This window comes from Onychostoma macrolepis, chromosome 02, assembly GCF_012432095.1.
Source record: "Onychostoma macrolepis isolate SWU-2019 chromosome 02, ASM1243209v1, whole genome shotgun sequence".
NCBI classification, from domain to species: domain Eukaryota; kingdom Metazoa; phylum Chordata; class Actinopteri; order Cypriniformes; family Cyprinidae; genus Onychostoma; species Onychostoma macrolepis.
The window spans coordinates 17,125,494-17,146,095 of record NC_081156.1 but is presented as its reverse complement, the minus strand read 5'-3'; the positions used below and the strand labels follow the sequence as shown (position 1 = coordinate 17,146,095).

The window sequence follows — 20,602 nt, the reverse complement described above, 5'->3', positions numbered from 1 at the left end:
CTGCCAAAAAAATTTGATTTATAAGCTTTTATCAAAACATTTTAACTATACAATAAATTCAATTAAAATAAGTTATAACAATAACAATCAGGAAGAATAAGTTTCCAGTCAAATGAAATCAGCATCAACAATTCATCTTTGCATGGCACAGAAGAGCACAAATGTGGCATTAAGGAATATTTACAGAATTTAAGAAATTTTTGACAAGACTCAGAGGTGGCATTAATGCATCTCATAATCCTGATAAAAGCTGTGCCTTTGTTTTTTAACTATATTTTTGTTGACGAAATAGAGCAAAATAGACAACAGTGTTCCTAAAATGTAAGTCACTTAATATTAACTTTTGTATAAAATCAAAAATGTATAAACTGTTCTATAAATTCAATTTTACATTTGCAAACTCTATACAATCATTAAAAAGCTGTTACCCTCCATTCATCGCTATATCTCACAAACTTCCATTTTAATGAATGAAGCGCTCTACACTGCACCCTGAATATATTATTTACATCCTCTCTACACTTTGTTTGTTACAATGAATGACAACAACTGCAGTCTGCTTTCATGGTCTGTGCTGTGAGGAGCAGGACCCGCCCCGCCCCGCCCCATCCCCATCCAGCACCGGTTGCACTGCATTCTATCCTAACACCCCACGATGGCAGTGTTCAACAAGTATCCATACTCAATACATTCCCTACTTTTGTCATTTAAATAACGTGAATGTATACTTTCCAAGCTCTTACGAAACTCTCTACTCATATTCCGCATCCACTTACTCAATCAATAGTGAATCAATGACATCATTGATGAAAGAGTCCCTCAGCATTGCGCATTGCGCGTGTCTCACATCCTCCGCGAGGTGATTTCATCTCTCCGACTCTCACCTTGTACACGTATCTTTCTTCCTACACCAAAGATGCCTTAAATAGCTTCAAGACTAACGATTTTCTGTCCAATGTGGACAGATAACTTCTTGAGTTAAAAAATGCTCTGAGTTTTCCCATCAGTTGGAACCATTTTTAGATGTGGAACGGATGGTAGGATGTGTCACGAGGACATTTATTTGACAGCCACAAATAGAGTACAACAAGGTGCGAAATACTGAACGACCTTCAGAGGAGTCGACTTCTTAAAGGAATCTCTGTCAGGGCGCGTTCTATTCTGCTCGAACGCAACTAAAATTGCGCCTCTGAAAGTTAGCCGTCAAGTATCATAAAGACTTTTAAGACAATAACATTTGTGAGAGTGAATTTGGTATGTAACCCTTTATATTAATTCATGGCCGTTTTGTCGTTTTCACGCACAATACTGAACAGAGAGATCAGCGTACTGTTGCTATGGTTACTTTTACAAGCGGGATGCAATTTCAGTTAGCCAACTTTTATTTCGCGCGCTAATGTGTGGCTTCAGAAACGTTGTTAGAAACCGTTTTTGAAACACATAGTATATATGCAGAAGAACCTACTTTGAAGATTTATTATACTGATTGTTTTGAAGACTTTTAGGGGGACTTCAATCCGTAATTAGGAAGGTCAGACCCTCTAAAGCTACCATAATTCGCATCCTGCGGTACAGGTTGTGTAAGTTCAATTGTAAATGTTGGGCAGCCCTGAGCGCAGCACGATGGGGAGTCGGTGGGGAGACTGTCCTCCCCGAGCTCTCTCTCACAGGAGAATCTAGACGCTCCATGATCTCTCAGCATGCCTACCTGGACGAACCGGTCCAACTGTTCCTTCAACTGCAGTTGGGACGAGAACGCGACATACTGGGGATTTGAGCACCCGGTCAACCTTTTCCCCGTTCCAGTGCTAACCGGGGTCACCGTCACCTGCGCGCTCTTCTTCTTTGTAGGTGTAACGGGGAATCTCATGACAATTTTGGTGGTGACCAAATACAAGGACATGCGAACCACCACCAACTTGTACCTGTCAAGCATGGCCTTTTCGGATTTACTAATTTTTCTCTGCATGCCTCTGGACTTGTACAGAATCTGGAGGTACCGACCTTGGAATTTTGGCAACGTACTTTGTAAACTCTTTCAGTTTGTGAGCGAGTGTTGCACGTACTCGACTATTCTGAACATCACTGCACTCAGTGTGGAGAGATACTTTGCTATTTGTTTTCCTCTTAGGGCAAAGGTAGTCGTGACCAAGGGTCGCGTGCGCGGGGTCATTTTGGTCCTTTGGATAGTATCTTTCTTTAGTGCAGGACCTGTGTTTGTGCTCGTCGGGGTTGAGCATGAAAACGGGACAAACTCGTGGGATACAAACGAATGCAAAGCGACGGAATATGCCATTAGGTCTGGTCTCTTAACCATTATGGTTTGGGTCTCCAGCATCTTTTTCTTCTTGCCTGTGTTCTGCTTGACTGTACTGTATAGTCTCATCGGGCGAAAGCTGTGGAAGAGAAAGAGGGAGACGATTGGGGAAAACGCTTCGAGTCGTGATAAAAACAATAGACAGACAGTGAAAATGCTGGGTAAGTGCTCGGTTTCACCACGTTCTCAGGTAACCGCGATTAAGATGTTTATCATTTGCGCACTTTACGCACAAGCGCACCCATTACGCACGGGATGCGCTTGGCACAAAACAACAGCACAGTCCTGCATACATTAAAACTGTTTTGTTAGGGAGCTTAAAAATGTACTTTATGTGGTAACACCTAAATTAAATGGTTTATTAAAGTAAAAAAGGCTGATTTTACACCTTTCCATGTCGAAAAGGTGATTTTTTACTTTAACTGGCATCTCTTTAATTAATAATTGAAATGTGCTGTGCCATGTGCCATATAAATAAAACAGTTTATATTAGAAAGAAAATTTCTGGAAAAAAAAAAAATGTATCCAGTTTTCATTAAGTAGTTCTTTTATCATACGAAATCCAGGTAACAAGGTCTTTAAGAACAAACTAAGAACAAACTAAGATAAAGGGGAAAAAACAGGAGACACTTGTCCTTTTGTGTTCTGTAGGGGTGATGTTGTTTATTTATTTATGAAAATGTGACCACTAGAATCTACACAAATATATATTTTATTATTTAGAAACATTTTTGTATGTTAAGAAAAATGCTTATAATTTTGAGGTTTAAGTCAAACACATGTTCATGGCTCTTTTGATGTGTAAAATATTTGTGTATGCATGACATTTTTTTTCTTACTAATAATATTTGCTTTCTGCAACGAGCTGAGGGAACTGCTATTTCACCATTCAGTAACTTTCATTCCCTCTCTCTAACAGCTGTGGTGGTGTTTGCCTTCGTGCTCTGCTGGCTTCCCTTTCACGTTGGACGTTACCTGATCTCCAAATCCACAGAGATGGGCTCTCCTGTCATGTCCGTCATCAGCCATTACTGTAATCTCATCTCCTTTGTACTCTTTTACCTGAGTGCCGCAATCAACCCTATCCTGTACAACATCATGTCCAAGAAGTATAGGATGGCAGCTTGCAAACTTTTCGGACTGCATCATACCCCACGAAGAAGCACATCAGTGGTCAAGGGAGAGAGTTCCCCGTGCTGGACGGAATCCACTGCCAGCCTGTGACTCTGACAGACTGACTTTACCATTAACAGCCATTTCAGACCTCATCTACTGCTGCCACCATTTTGTAAGATACTAGTTTCTCAAAAATCCACATGGATATCTCATACATTTTCAAACAGATCAGGGAGTAGTTTAGAAAGATTTGATTCATTAACAGCCATTCGTCCATTCCAAGCTCAACATTTCATTAGATGCCTTGAGGTTTTATAAAAATATGCTTGTAAATAGAGACACAAAAAGGGAGAGGAAAAAGATAACTTCAGTTGCCTTAAATCTAAATGAAATCTGGAAGACAAGATTAGCACTGTAGATACAGCAACCTTATGCACCCAATGACAGGGACTGCAAAGGCGATGCCGTTCATTTGCATTGTGCCTGAATGCACGTCACGCTCCTTCAGCAAGTGTTGTCACATTCTTTGTGTGTTCATAAGGCTTGTCTCCAGACCTGAAGCAATACACAGAATTCAAAAGCTTCTGAGGAACGTTAATTAAAAACAAAGAAACAAAAGTTTGCATTGCATTGGTGCATTGAAGTACTCAAACATCATAAAAGCTTGCTTTTTTGTACTCAGTGTTTCATGTGCTAAATGTACTGAATTACCCAGTTATACAGAAGAGTTTTATTTAAAACCACTGCAATAAATGTTGTGACAGTATATTTGTATGTTACATCCAGTAGTATCTTTTGTGGAAACTGCATGTGTCTTGTGTTCTAAATGATGTACAGTATAGAAACGTACATATTTGTATATTGTAAAATATGTAAATATACCCATGTTCCATTGGATATCTGTTGTGTTGGAGGTTTTCTCTTGCAAATGATGTTTTTTTGACAATGCACTAAAAATAGTGTATATTTTCCCTCAAAAAATTGCTAGGAAATTTTACAATTACAAAGAAACAACACGTAATAGTGAATTAAAAATGATATTTTAGAGTAGAAAGCCTAAAATATTATTTTCTTGTAAAACACTCTAGTAATCTCTTATTTACAACTTCAAAATCATTCTTTAGTTTAAGAACAATGACAAATAAGTTGATATACTACATATGATATACTCTAACTATTATTTATATATATATATATTATATATTTACAGAAACTATAATGCGTTCTTAAATAATAAGGGGAAAAGTGATGCAATGTTGATTTGAGATGCTCTTATTCATCTGGATCAGCGGATTTTTGATTTCATGAGATCCTGTTACAAAACCTGCTTTCTTCTGTCCTGTTTCCATGTGCAAAGTCTGACTGTTGGTGTTTTATTGAAGTCAAATGAAGGTCAGAGCCTCCAGACTGGAGAGAAAGAATTAAAGAGGATAGCACTTTCATAAATCAGTCCGATCTCCTTATGAGGCAGAAGGTGATGCTGCAAAATGAGATTGTCCATTCACACATGCCACTCCTGCCTTCCCTCACCATAAAACATATAAAAAAGAAAAATACCACAGGCCTGATGGAGAAGGGGAGTGTAAACACTCTTCAAAGTGTCAATTACAGGTCAATTTCAAATAAATGAGCACCATACCTGGACGCTTTTAATGATCAACTTCAATTAAAAGACTCTCGCATTAAAAGTACAGGCTAATAAAAGTCAGATTTTAATAAGTGATTGCACTCAATTTCCACAAACATATCACTAAATGTCTTCACTTGCAAGACAGTTGTAGCTGCAACTGCTTTGGCAATACAAATGTAGTGTGACTGGTCACGCCAATAGAGAAAACCTGAAAAGCAAAAAGGAAAATTGAGAAATTGAAAGAAAATTGATATTTTGTGGCTTTGAAGTGTCAGCTCTAACCAGCAACAAGTACTTACCACAAAAAAAAAAAAAAAAAAATACACCAACATAATGTAACACAAACACTGAGAAGCATTAAAGCAAAGCATAGCAAGAAGGTAGGCATCTGTAATTAATGGAAATTGATAAAAATAAATGCTCTGCTTTTCAGGCAATCTGATACCATTCAAGTTGTTCAGGATTTATGATTTATTATTCATTAAAAAGCTATTAATCTTTACACTGACTTTCTGTATGAATAAGTATCTGCTTCAACAGGTTCATATGAAGCAATTTTGGTGGTGGATGAAATTGGACTAGCAGCTTCAATGAACAACATCCTTCTACGTCAAACACCTCAGAACTATTGTTGAACAGCCTTTAAATATTTCCTACTTGGTGGGTTTTTGAGAATAAGAACATAATCTGAATTTTAGCAATGTCAAATATTGGGCCACGATAAGTATTTGTACTCATTGCAAGAGTTTGAATATTCATGACATGCAACAGACAAGAACCAATGAGTGACTTCAATCATATGAAAGATTAACATCTCCAGTACAAAATACAATTTGTCAGAAAAAATTTAAACATTTATTGGGTATAAATATATTACATACACGCTACAGATACAGTTAAGTCTTACATACATAGGGTAGTATTTGCAAAAATCTATACATTAACATTGATATGGCAGTTTCTTTTATATATATGCATATGAAATTGTCTAACATTTACAATACGAGAAAAATTTATGACTTTAAAAATTGTAGATCATGACAAGCCTGGAATGTTTTGTATATCTTTCCTTTTCTTTTTTTTTTCTCTTTTCTTTAAACTGTGAGGTAAAAATACATACTTTTTTTTGGAAAATAGTTGAATACACTTATGGTTCTATACATTTCTCTGGGATGACTGAGAGCTGATCGATCTCCAAACATCATGTTCAAATTCATTTTTATATTTAAAACAGAGCACAAATAAAACAGAATTAAAATGAAATAAAATACAATATAAAAATACAAAACTGTAGTTGGGCCACAAAAAAAAAAAAGGGTTCTTTTGAAATTTTACAAGGACCAATATGAAAACAAAAAAATAAAATAATTGAGTTCACTGGTTAGGACCCCAATACTACTTGTGTGTGTATATATATATATATATATATATAAGATGGGCAAAAAAACAAAACAAAAAACACTAACATTAAAAGGACGCCAATGGACTTTCAGACTTTTAACTAAATGTGTTCAAGCCTGTGTGGGCCAGTTTTCTGACTGAATGATACTCTTGATTTGAAAGCAATAGCAACAATGACTAGGAAATACAGTTTTATCAAGATAAATCTAATAAAGATTAATGTTTCGCTTTAAAAAGTGCTTCATTTCTGTTAGTTGTCATACTATATATTTATATATCTCTATATATAATTCCTTAGCAAAAATACTGGAATAAATTCACTATTGCGCAATGACATGTCTGGAAAACAAAAGGAAACGAGAAATATCACTTGCCTCAAAACAGTTTGATTGTTTTGCTTTCTTTTCGGTGTGAAACGGCATGTAAGATTTCACCTCAGAAGGATTATTCAAATAAATGGCACAATTTTCACTACTAAAAAAAAAATTGTAGTCACAGATGAAGTTTAACTTAAACGTATGTTTTTCCTTTTCAAGAAATGATGTTCTAGTGTCACGAAGGATTTCTCAAGTAACCCTTTAAATAACAATAAAAAGCAACATAAAAGTGGACAAGCCTCCGCTTTGGCAAACAGTAAGATAACATAAGCGTCATAACACTCTTTTTAGCAATGCCAAATGTAACTACTGTATGTATGTCCCATTACACGCTCACAAAATAAAGAAGAAAACAGATTAAACATTTGCTACAGTTCTCTATGAAAAGACAACTAGCTGGAGTTCGGCACTTTCTGATAGGAGATGAACAGGCATTTGGTTATACATAAATGTTTCAGCATGGTACATGCTACATGTTCCCAATTAATGAAAAGACATAAACATAACCAGAATTATGAATGAAAGGAATGCTGGCCTTAATCGTTAATCTACAATACAATTAACTGAAAAAAAAAAAAAAACATGCTACGAGAGAGATAGAGAGAGCGAAAAAAAAAATAGTACATAACTACATCTCTTAATTTCTTGAAAAATAAATAAATGAAGATTGCACTTTAATTGCCATTTAAAGTACTGTATGCAATAGATAGTATAAATAACCCTAAAGAATGATACCTTACTTTCCCATTAACTTTGGCAAAGGTATTCTGAGCTAGTAAACGATTTGCTTATGAACAACTGGAGCAAGGCACAGCTTAGGTGAGAAAACAGATCAAATAAATGCATTTAAAACTGCAGAAGCAGATACAACGGAATGACGCTACAGATGACAGCAATATCAGAATCATTCGGCAACGTTTAGTGTTTTCGCAGCACCCTCTCAGAAACATAGTATTTACTCCTTCGCCTCTAAAAAGTCCATGTCCCTGAGGTACAATACAGGCTGTCAGTCAAGGAGAAGAAGCCCTTCCCCATGTAGTTCTCCTTTTTAGAAACCTCCTAACTGTTCTGCAAGTGTAACGTGGGAGAAACTCTTTGGATCGATGGGAACTGCTGGTTTGTACCTTTTACTTGGCTAAAGATGCACTGCAAGCACATCAGGCTGTTTTGGCATGGCGCAGCGGGTGGAGGAACTCACTGCTGCTTTTGACAATAACCTTGATATGAAGCACCTTAGAAATGTCCAACTGGCTTTCACGGATTCAGAGAAGATGAAACATTCAACGACGGGCGACAGGAACGCGACGGGCGAAGTCCCGAGGACCAATGCCATTCACAGAGCGACGAAACAGGCCATTTCGGTTTCACAGCTACGCACTGGCTATTGTGACTCCCTGGATCTACAGACGGTCAGTCTGAGAGGGCGACGTTAGCCTAGCCAAAGTCATCCGGGGGGCGGGAAGGCGAGGAAAGAGCCCTGTGTCACTGCACCTTAAGGACTAGATGGCCAGAGAAAGAGGGTGTGTGGTGGCAAAGGGCGGCGTTTAACTTCCCTTACCCTCGTCCGCCACCACTACTGACCACAGATAAAGCACCATAGATTGTGAACAGAGAGATCTACTTCAAACTCATTGTTACTTATATTACAATAGCTCTTATAGATTTATATTTATATCTCTATATATTAGATAACCGATTCCGTTCGTAGGAAAAATAAACACACAATAGCAGCATCACTTGAACCACACTTGGATTGCAACTTGCTTTGGCAGCTTAAATGCAGGGGGCTTTACAACAGCCTTACTACGGTAACAGTATTTCGTGTTTCTGAGAAGGATCGTGGTGATGCGTGCTGTGACGTACAAGCAAAATGTGAACATCACGCGATTATGAATATCAAAAAACAGCACTGGGTGAACTGTGGGTGTTACGTCATGATAAAGCTATGTAACTTGTATATATATGGCTGTGAAACAAATGCACACTCGGATAAAACAAGTAAGGCCATGAATGCGGAGAAAATACCGATACATTTTCCTCCCAACATATACGTACACTTAAAGGGATACAAAAAAACGAAGCATGCAAAAACAGGCTGTCGCGCAACTCTTCGTAAGGCTTGATAATGTGGTTTCGCTTCCCCGAAGAGTTCAGAGCGAAATCCACACGCTGTAAAAGAGTGAGTGACACAGCGATGCACAGGCAGGCTGGAAGGCATCAGAGAAAGAGAAAAGAGAATGAAAGACAAGAAGAGAGCCTGTATAACATACTCAGCCTACAGTACGTCGCGTCGGATGTATACTTTAAGTGTTCGTGTGTTTCTCAGAACGTTTTTTTTTTTTTTTTTTCTTGGCTGGCTGCTGGTTCTGCGTTCATTTCGGTATTTTCACTTCATGAAGAAGTATTCCACCACAAAAGCGATGAGGAAAGACAGGGCCGCGAAAGCCCCGACTAAGACCGCTGCGAAGCGTTCGTCCGTGGCGAACATGCCGCTGGGCTTCAGGGTCTCGGGGGAGTTGAGCTCTCCGGGTAGGGTGAGCTCTGTACGTCGCAGGGTGAAGAGCGAGGATGGGCTGAGCGGGCCGCACAGCTCCTGTGTGCTGTCCTGACACCGCCGACACACGTACACGCGGAAGCGATAGTCTGTGTTGTTCTGCAGGCCAGATATCTGGAAGCTTGTGTCTTCTCCCTTATATAACTGAAAGAGAAAGAGAACGTTCGTGAAAAATATAGCTTCGTATTCTTAAACTAAGTAAAACATGTCCAACTGGACACCATCAAGAACTGATTATGTTCCAGGCTCTTTACAACTTCAGCTCATTGCATAAATGCTAAGCTTATATTTTTATTAAAGCATTTGCATTCAATAATAATAAATATTATTAATAGTAAGATTACTAATATTATTAATGCTATTAGGATTCAATACAAATAAATGTAATTGCTTTTAAATTAAATTAATTAATTGGAAAGATTGGCTATAACCAGTGATTCAATCTATCAGCATTTATATTGGAGAGATCTCAACATTTATTAAAGAAGGGCATGGGAAGGCTTTGGATGGATTATTTATTGTCTTGCTATGCCAATATCACAGATAGTGTTTAGTATGGTGCATTCCTAATATAAGTCAGAGCTCTCATATCCTGTAGTGTCGACAAATGCCACAAACCTCTAAAGGTTTGAAAAAGAGTCTAGATAAGAAATTTGAACAGAAAAGATGCTTTTCACAAGGAAAACAAACCTTCTAATTACATCACATGCATGAAACAATGTTACTAACAGGAAACATTTAACAAACATCATGGAAGTTTCATTAAAATGCAAAATAGGTCATGTGTGGGAAGAAAAGTCCCTATAACACAGAGCACTTCCTATGGATGAGGCTTTTCACATGTGGCTGCTTTTTGCTGCCAAACAACAGCTGTTCAATTTCAATAAAAAGCCACCCACAATTTGTAACCTTCCTTATTCACAGCTAAGATGATGGACACGTTTTCTTTTGTTGACACAAATGAAACAGAGAAAAATCACTCTAAGCCAAAACGTGCCTGAGCTTCATATCACCATGCAGCTCTAATAGCACAGCCAGACCAGGAGTTAAACATTAAGTCCTTCATTGTTTATTCCAGATGCATGGATAAAGTGCCACGGCACGGTCGGTTTAGAAAAGTTGCACTGAATATTTTAATCTTTTTTCCCCTCCAAATACCTATTGCCTGTACAAAAGGTCCACAGAGGACTAAATACTTTCAATAAGGAAAAGGAGAACTTCAGCTTACAGTGCACACCAGACTCAGGCTGCTTTTGATTTGACCGACGAAAAAACACTAATGTATCAAAGAAATACATATACTAAGCAAATACATTTAGAAACTGTCCCTCTCAGCAGTATAATGCATTAAAAAAAGATAAACTTAATATAAGCTGTTTCTAGCAACCCCTTTTGACAGCTACTATTTCATTTTTCCATTTGCAGAGAGGAATGAAACAGATGCCATTTGAGCTCCGAAGAACATGTAAAACTGAGATGGCAATGGTTCCCGTTAATGAAAGTTGCCAAAAACAAGCCAATTACTTATGAGCAGACAAAATAAAACTGAATCTAATATAGAACATAAAATAAAACAACAGTTTATTCAGGTCCATGAGAGATGATATTTTATATAACAGCATAAAAAGGCTTCACTATTTGTATTACTTAGCTTTATGTTTTCAATATTTCATATATATATATATATATATATATATATGATCGCGGCGCGGCGCGATTCTGAAGCTGCTCTCCTCGCTGCTTGGCTAAAAATAGTCTCTTGTGAGTTGTCACAGAGTGGAGGACTGAACAAAACCTCGTCGGAGGCGTAAGGGGTAACGGTAACATAATACGTTGATCGTGGGCTGTTTTTAAATGAACATTTATTTATAAAACAAAAACATCATCTTTGGGCATATTAGCCCACTTAATAGCATTAACACAGGCTTTACTCCTTTCAAACTTTATCTGTAATGTCACCGTTTCTGTCACTGCAACTCCCGATCAGGCGAAAACACACACAAATTAAATCGTCTGCTTGATGAAAAATGTATTTAAAAAAAAAAAAAAAAAGTTAATATTTGCATCATTTATGATTTATTTTATCCACCCGCAAATAATCCGAATGCATTTTTTTATTACCCGACCCGCGGATTATCCGCATCGCCCGTGGATATAACTACTCCGTTTTGTTCTTTCAGTAGTTTAAATGTTTCTAGTTCTTTTTCCTCTTCAGTCTTATTGGACAGTATTAAACCTTATGAGTTACATTAGACTTCGCCATGTTGGAGTTTAAATGTTTCCATTTATTTTGTCCTCTCTCTAACATGCATAACATGGATAATCAAACCGTCCTCATCTTGAGCAGGAAAGAAAGATAACAGTTTCAAAGTTTAAATTTCAACCTAGCCATCTAACAACAATTATATATATTTATTCATATATTTAAATGTTCTTAGCCTACAGATTAATAACGCTAAATGTAGATCAGAAACGTCTTGTTAAATCTGGCTTGAATACTCAGAGTCATCGGTTATAGATAGAAAGAAAAATAACTATATTTGCAGCATTGTTGTTTTCTGCTGTGTTTTAGTGAAAGTAATCTATATTTTTTTGCTGCTCACCGTTTTTCTGTTAGAATAACCGCTTCATCGCAGTGATGCCTAATTTCACTTGTAGCATTTAAAACAGTTGATTTAAGTGTTTTATTTTATTTTTTTTAATTTATATAGAGGAAAAAAGTGTTGAATGTAGAAAAAAAAAAGGTATGGTTAAGGCATTATCTGGGTGAAAATGATCTGAGATGCACACAGGATTTGTACTGGGTCCCTGCCTGCTTGTTCTGTAACTTTTACATGTTTTATAAATAAGATGGCAAAATGGAGACCTACATTAGTTACGAGTTCACACAGACACCCTAGAACCAAAGCAAACAGAAGATGGCATCTGCTGCCATTAAACCCTTGCTTCTCTTTACATGCAAACAACACAGTCCTCACTTCTCACATCCATTTTAACAGCTCACAGGACAAGGAGCACATTAACACAGTAATAGGAGCCATGCCAGCTACCATTAGACATTAGAACAGCAGCATTTGTGCCCCTAACAGAAAAATATCCCAGTGAAGGAAGGGATCTGATTGGCTTGCTCTGGCCAACTCCCTAGAGAGACCTTGTGGCCTTCACAACCAGTCGGTGGATTTATGATTCACAGGCCGATCTACTAATGTGGCCATTAAATGCAAAATGATGGCACATTTATAAGCGAACTGACAAAAATGTGTGCAATAATGTCACTTGTGCAGTGAATAATGATAATGCTCTCTCTGAGACAAACCAGGGACTCGCACTCAACTGTCACAAAAGTCACTGATTCTTAAAAAGGCAAGTTCAATAGTTTCATCAGGTTAAACTTGTATCCTGTTTTCCTGTATTATTAGAATTTCTCCAAATCACAACAACCAGGAATGAAAAATAACCTGAAACAGATTAAAGACTAATTTTAAATGCATGCTGTTTCCTTCAGTTGTATGAAGTTTGATAGATGAGCTGGGTGTTGGTCTCTATCAAGCCATCAGCAGTGGCATCAACATCAGTTGCAGAATACTAAGAGTCTCAGGCAGAGGATACAGACCTATTATACTGCTTCTATCTCAGACTTAGTCTGTGGGGATGACATCTTGATATTTTTCCCTTTCCTTGAATAACAATGCACTGCAAAGACTACTTCATGAAACTTCATGCATTTTCTGTTTTGTTTATAGGTGTGGATATATTAATAAAAATTCAAGTAAATTTAAATTAAATTAAAAAAATAAATCACATATGATTGTTGAAGGCATAGTTCACCAACAATTTGCTGAAAATTAACCCTCAGACCATCCAAAATATACTGTATATGAATATGTTTCTTCATCTGAACAGATTTGGAGAAATTTAGCATCATGCTGTATTGGTGAGCATGATTCCTTCAGTGAACAGGTCCATCCTCTGTTTTCTTGATTTGAAGGGAAATGATTTGATGGGGAAAATGTCTTCATGATGGATTTGTTTCTTACAAACACACAGCTTTTCATTTCACAAGACATTAACTGATGGACTCAAGTCATGTGGATTACTTTTGGATTATTGTGATGTTTTTATCAGCTGTTTGACTCTTATTCTGACGGCACCCATTCACTGCAGAGGATTGGTGAGCAAGTGATGCTAAATTTCTCCAAGTCTGTTCTGAAGAAGAAAAAACTCATCTAAATCTTGAGTCAATTTTCTGCAAGTTTTCATTTTTGTGTGAACTATTGTTTTAATTTTCTGCAATACAAACTAAATAGTTGTCTCAAACTAAATGCAATTTTTATACAATGATCTAAAAGGACTATCGAATTATATGTAACAGAATTCTAATTTAATTTTCATAGAAATATAGAATGTATGTTTTTTATGCAAATGAGATCACTAAATCTTCACTCACTGTTGCATATGATATCTCTGTTTCATAATATCTACATTTTACTATGAATTCAATGCAGTGTTTAGACAAATTATAAAAGTTATGAGATTAATCACTGGCTAATAGACAGTCATAATCTACAGTACAGACAATTCAGGTATGAAAAATGGAATCTCACCTGTTTGTAATCAGACTCCCGGCCTACCAGCACCTGTAGGATGTAGATGATGGGGTCTCCTCTCATTGGTGGAATGCTCTCCCAGCTCACCTCACACACATTCCCTTCCATCTGTACCACTTTGGGAGCTAAAAGATAATACACAAGTTTAGCTGTATAAGCATCAAATAAATGGCCATCCAGTACATGAACACGTGGCGTGAAACAATGTGCAAATATTCTTGTATAAATTACTTTACCCTTGAGAGCTGGAGGAACAGACTTGGTCGTATGGAAGGTGTGTACTTCAGAGAAAAGACCTTCTCCTGCCTCACTCACAGCTTGAATCCTGAGACAGTAGCTGCTCGACTCATTCAGTCTCTGTACCTTATATGTGTGGCTTGGGCCTCTGTAGATTGTGACGAACCTAAAACATAAACATTTCATTTATGTTAATGGTGTGTTATTTAAACTTGGCACCAATCAAATGTTTAGGGTTGGTAAGTTGGTAAGTGTTTTTGAAAGATTCTCTTGCTCCAATTAAGGCTGCATTTATTCGATCACCGTAATATCAATACAATATAAAAAATAACTATTTTCTATGTTAATATATAGTTTATTCCTGTTATGACAAAGCTGAATTTTCAGCAGCTGTTACTCCAGCATTTAGTATCACATGATCCTTCAGAAATCATTCTTCAGAATTTTTAATTATCATCAATGTTGAAGACAGTTGTGCTGCTTAATATTTGTGTAAACTGTTAGTAAACTGTTATTATTTTTAGGATTCTTTTATGAATGGAAAGTTCAAAAGCATGTGATTTATGTTAAATAGATTTTTTTGTAATAATGTACAAGTCTTTATTGTTTATGATCAATCTAATACATCCTTGCTGAAAAAATATTAATTTCTGAAAAAAAACCTACTTAAGTTTTGAATGATAGTGTGTGTCCATTTTTAACATCCAAACAATTTATTTTATTAACTGCTTTGTACATTTTAGTTGACAATTGTTAACAGTTTTAATGATGAGCTATATTTGTCCAAAACCCCAAAAAAGTCAAAATAACAACCACAAAATACTAAAGAATGCACTTTTATGCCCATTTATGTGTTTCTAAGACAAACAAAAGACATAATGACATTGTAGACCAGCCCCAGACTTTCAAAATTTAATTGAACCTTTTTTTGGTCTCGATTACAATAAATTAGGTAGAAATTTCAGGTATTTGCAGTGAGCTCTGGGTATCCTCATGCCATGTCCTGTCCTAGCGCAACACCATCAGTCTTTACACAAACAACTCAGGTCAAAACAGAGAACAAAGCAGCAGCTGCTATTTAATGACTGCTTCCAGAGATATTTTGCCAATCTCAAGAAATTCCTGCCAGCTCGATGTCTGAATAATGAGATGAAGGTAACAGACCATTGACCAGCAGTTCGTACTTAATATTCTCACTTTAGCCTGTCAAACTCTCTTCATGTTCTTTTCATCCAAGTCTGTGTTGGAATCCTGGCTTGGATTGATAGACTTTTATGTGCATATAAAGGAATAGTACTAAGCGCAGTCTTTTGTGCAAGTCCAGCTCCAACACGCAGTAACAGATCACCTACTGAATTATAAAATAAACTCCTGAAAAAGGGGTTTTCAAAGAGTAAGAAAACAAGAACAAGTCCACAGAGAAGTGCTCTGATACAATAGCTGCTATTGTTGGTTGGATAGTACATCTATGGTTACTATGGCAATCTCACCAGAAATAAAACGTGTAATAGCAGAACGATTACGAGTCTATTTCAGAGCCATGCTGAATCTGTCCCAACTGTGCAGTTGGCATCTAATTTTGATTAAGCAGCTGAATCAATCATTGTTAACATAGCAAAAAAAAAAAAAAAAAAGAACACTCTAATGCACACCGATGATGGCAATTGGATCTTAGGCCTTTGTGCTATAATTTGTTCAGGACTAACACACAAAGTCAAGGGGACATTATACTACCAATTGTTAGCCCTCGGTTTATGACTATGACATTTCATTTCGTAACTTTGGTAACACTTTACAATAAGGTTCATTAGTTAACATTAGTAAACATGAACTAAGAATAAAAAATACTTCTACAGCATTTATTAATCTTAGTTCATGTTAATTTCAGCATTTACTAATGCATTATTAAAATCATAAGTCGTGCTTGTTAACATTAGTTAATGCACTGTGAACTAACACGAATAAACAAAGAACAACTGTATTTTCATTAACTAACATTAACAAAGATGAATAAATAGTGTAATAAATGCATTGTTCATCGTTTGTTCATGTTAGTTAATACATTAACTAATGTTAACAAATGACACCTTATTGTAAAGTGTTACCGTAACTTTTAGTCTTTTCACATGAGTAAGATGCAATAGACAAATGAATCCCAGAAGTTTAAGTAATACTTTCATTCAGAAAGGATGCATTAAGTTGTTTAAGAACAATTTAAAATGTAAAAACATTAAGAAATGTTTCTCGAGCAGCAAATCAGCACATTAGAATCATTTCTGAAGGATCATGTGACACTGAAGACTGGAGTAATTGCCAACACAAGAATATATAACATTTAAAAATATATTAAACTAGAAAACTAGTTATTTTAAATTGTAATAATAATAATAATAATAATAATAATAATTCACAATATGACTTTTTTTCTGTATTTTTCATCGAATAAATACAGCCTTGGTGAGCATCAAGAGACTTCCTATGCTCAAATATAAAAAAAATATAAAAAATCATACTGACTCTAAACTTTTGAAAGTTAAGAGCATATGTAAACTATATAACGTTAGAGTTAGAGTAGTTATAAACTATATACACCTTTGGTACATGTTTGTTAAAAGATGAATGCTTTAATCATCTCTCTCCCCTTGTAGAAAACTGTTACTGGCTAAAGAGAATCATTAGAATAATTAGAAAATTAAGCAGTCTAACACTAAAAGGATTTCCGACAGTGTCGGTTGGGGAATTCATTATATTTTCTATTAAATGCCCATCTGTCAGGCCTGTTGCCCGCTCACAAATACAGCCAAAATGCCGCTCTGCCAAAGAAAACAATCAACAGCCACAATTAAATTAGGATGTGAGCCAAACGGAAACTCGGGAGGTTAAAAATGCAGTGGCCTGGCCAATCTACAGGTATGTCTATAATAGTAAGGCTTAAAGACCAATAACACTAATTACACCTCAAAGCACTAATTTCTATAGCTTTCAGGTGTTGAGCTATAAACAACTAAAAAAAAAAAAACTATACAAGCTAAAAAGTTTAAACATAAAATGATGTACCTGTAATGCCAAAATATGGCTGCCATCTAATGACAGTTCACCTTGACTAAATTACATTATTGCTCACAGTGTGCTTTCAAAATTTATTCAATTTCCCTCTTAGCGGTGCATCTATTGTCGTTTATGAGGTGTATTCGAGATGAACTGACCTTCTGTTCTTGTCCTCCATCTGCAAGTTGTAGACCATCTCTTCTCCAAGCAGGCTCTTGGCATTGCTGCTGTCTCCCCACTTGAGTTTGAGGCTCTGGGGTCCAGCGGCAGTGCACTCCAGTCGGGGCGGGACAGGGGGCAGCGGCCTGGTGCGGGCCAGCAGGGGAGGGCAGAAGGGACTGGCACCAATCTCGTTCACTGCCTGAATCTGCAAACTGACACAGCACAGAGAGTCTCATTTAAAACTTGCACATCAGGTGATCTTCAGGGCTGGGTGATTTGACCTGTATATGGTGCAGAGCTAGAAATGTGTAAACTGCTGCTGATATAGCGTTTCTATTTGTGCTGCTATTGGTGAGCAGGACTGCCTTATGTTATGTAAAAGTATTTTATCTACTGGATTATAAAAACATCCGTTTATTTCTGCTGAATTTCTTCCAAAACTACCATGATATAAATCACAATTACTGTCTATAGTCATTTTATAAATCACAGTAAATAAGATTTTGGTCACTCCTACTAATCCTATATAGAAAGACGAAGCCTGAGACTGAAAACATCTGACTACCATCAGATAGAGAGTAATAACACAGAGCAATGTGATGGATGGGCTCAGTAGGAAATTCTTCCTTACTCCTCAAAAGTAATATTTCAATTTGGTCACTATAAAATTACATTTTGTTCATTTCGTGTCACAAAAAAAAAAACCTAACAACAGTTATGGCATTACGAGAGCCAGCAGCAAGGTGATATTAAGCTTCAAGGATCAGAAGTCATGATAGACTTTACCTAACCTTTACCACAAGACCTCCTGATTGAGACAAAGCGGCTTTGACGTGTAAATCAATAACTCATTAAGAACGTAAACCTGCTCGTTCATCAAAACCTTTCAACAACATGGTGTATGTCACACATTGTATTGCAAGCTTTGAGTGAGCAGAGACAATAATTACACACATTTCCCTAGAAGTCCTCACTCAGTAGCATTTGGGAAGTCTGACTCATTTCAGAGATTCAACAAAACAAAAAATAAAAACAAACAAAAATCACAACAAAACAAAACAAAACAGCAAAACACAACGAAACAAACAAAACAACTCAATGTCGCCATTAAATTGAGTAGCCATTCTTTTCAGAAGAACAGCACTGAGTCTTTAAAGACATGATGGCTACGAACTCAACCAGGGCAGTTCAGAACAGCTAAACAATCAGGTACTTATGTTGTTTCCAAAAGCAAGAAAGCCAAGAAACTTGTTTACTTCATGTCACCGCTGAACTGTATAGTGTAAAGCAACTGCACTGCAACATTACAGCATGTGGATTTGCATTTGTTTTCAAAACGAAAACAATCATCCAATAACATCAATAACAAAGTTAATGTGACTCACCGTACTGGACTCATTTATGTTCATGTGCTAAGAACACAATATTCACCTTTGCTTACAGCTGCCGTTCATGCAGGAGGTGAGCAGATGACGCTCATATGAGCAACTTCATCTGAATATGAATGTATCAATGGAGTGCAAAAGGTTTCACATATGTTTATCAACAGGCCAACAGATGTGCCCTTGCTTTGCTGTTAACCATGTGAAACACTTCATGGTATTTCCATGGCACAACACAAATATATTTACACACACATATGTACATAAACACAATTTTAAATATATGATATTACTTGCATTTATTACAACAACTACAAAATCCAGCTAAAATGGGCTTTTCTCTTTGAAATTGCAGCTCGTTTTACCCAGCTTCACCTGACTCAGCCTTGATGTGAAATGAGATGTGGTCGATCTCTTCACTCACTGCCACGTCATGCTGAGTTTCACTCACTTGGGGATGCAAATAACTTCCTTAACTTTCACCTTGCTAAACTCAATCAAATTTATATTTGTCGGCTGAAAGTGCTTTGTGTAGAAGCCCATCATTCAAGGATAATGCCTTGTCATATTATTAAATCAAATAGAACCAAAATCAATTTCTGGGTTTAAAAAAAAACTGGAGAGTTGGGGAGTCTGGACTGGAATTAACAGCAGCTCTTCCACAACACCAGACTGTTTGGTTGACATTTAACTGAAAACAAAACATACTTTAACCTTTCAAGAGATTTCATTAGTCTGTACGCCCCTAATGACTAAAGACATAATCGATCTAGAAGAGATCAAATGACCATACAGTCTGCTTCACGCCGGGCCCGGCTCAAAAATATCTGGTTCTGATTCATATACAGTGGGGTTCGAAAGTCTTTGCCACATCAAAAATCTGAGATTCAAAATCTTATTTTCACTTCGACCTGGAACCATATTTAAGATTCTCATTATTTAAAGTCACTGATCACAAAGCAAATTTGTGACATTACTACCCTAACCCATTTGTTTGAATAAGATCTATTAAATATACTGAGCATAAAGAAACTCAGCTTCTTTGTATGAGCAGGGTAAATAACAGAGGTTACAATGCTATTAGACCAGTCAGAACACTGGCAGGAGATTACTGAGATAGTCTGCTATCAGATAATGAAATCTGCACAGTGGACTCCTGCCTTCGGTTTTGCTTCTAAAATCCAAAACAATCAACGAATAAAAATGAACAATACATTTTTTTTTTTTTTTTTAAATCTAAATGAATAAATAATTAAAAAAATTACTGTTCCATGAGCAGTGTCGGAAAAATAAAACAGTTGGGTATGATGCATGGCTGAGAATGCTAATGAAGAGGAAGTCCAACAGCAGACAAATGCGACAGATGGACAACACGGAAATGGAAAGGTCAACCATAACTAGAAAATAAACCCTGATCTTCCCTGCACATGAATACTGAATACTGGCGGGAATACTAAATTAAATGTAAAACACACACACACAAAAAAAATTGTAGAGATGTATTAAAAATCTAATCTACAGAAAGGTCCAATCTCTTTCTGAAAGAATATTTACAACCCAGATTTTCAAAACAGAGTTTAATCTGTGTAAGCAACATTTAAGTAGTTTAATAGTCCACCATATAGTTCAAATTTACATTTACAAATTTAGATTTGAGCAAAAAAGTAAAGTTTGTCATTTATTGTAAATTTAAGAAGCAGTGATTTTTGTTTCAAGATTTAAATTTATGGTGCTTAGACAGTGTAAATGCAGCCATGCTTTATTTTCTCTG

General features: G+C 36.5%; 2 protein-coding genes across 4 annotated transcripts in view; one reads left to right on the top strand and one right to left on the bottom strand.

Moving 5' to 3' along the window:
- Positions 1-690: 690 nt before the first annotated feature.
- On the top strand, positions 691-4,314 carry ghsra (growth hormone secretagogue receptor a). The gene is made up of 2 exons (XM_058796359.1): positions 691-2,478; positions 3,237-4,314. The coding sequence occupies exons 1-2, from the start codon at positions 1,701-1,703 to the stop codon at positions 3,539-3,541; spliced, it is 1,083 nt and encodes a 360-aa protein (XP_058652342.1). The 5' UTR covers positions 691-1,700; the 3' UTR covers positions 3,542-4,314.
- Positions 4,315-5,901: 1,587 nt separating this feature from the next.
- The window catches only part of fndc3ba (fibronectin type III domain containing 3Ba), a 141,790-nt gene continuing 127,089 nt past the window's right edge, over positions 5,902-20,602 (bottom strand). For all 3 annotated transcript variants that reach the window (XM_058796199.1, XM_058796189.1, XM_058796205.1), the window contains exons 23-26: positions 17,446-17,661; positions 14,239-14,405; positions 14,000-14,127; positions 5,902-9,539 (exon numbers count right to left, since the gene is read on the bottom strand). In XM_058796199.1, coding sequence (XP_058652182.1) covers positions 9,228-9,539; positions 14,000-14,127; positions 14,239-14,405; positions 17,446-17,661 — 823 coding nt within the window. In that variant the 3' untranslated portion in view covers positions 5,902-9,227. The remainder of the gene's footprint in view (positions 9,540-13,999; positions 14,128-14,238; positions 14,406-17,445; positions 17,662-20,602) is intronic.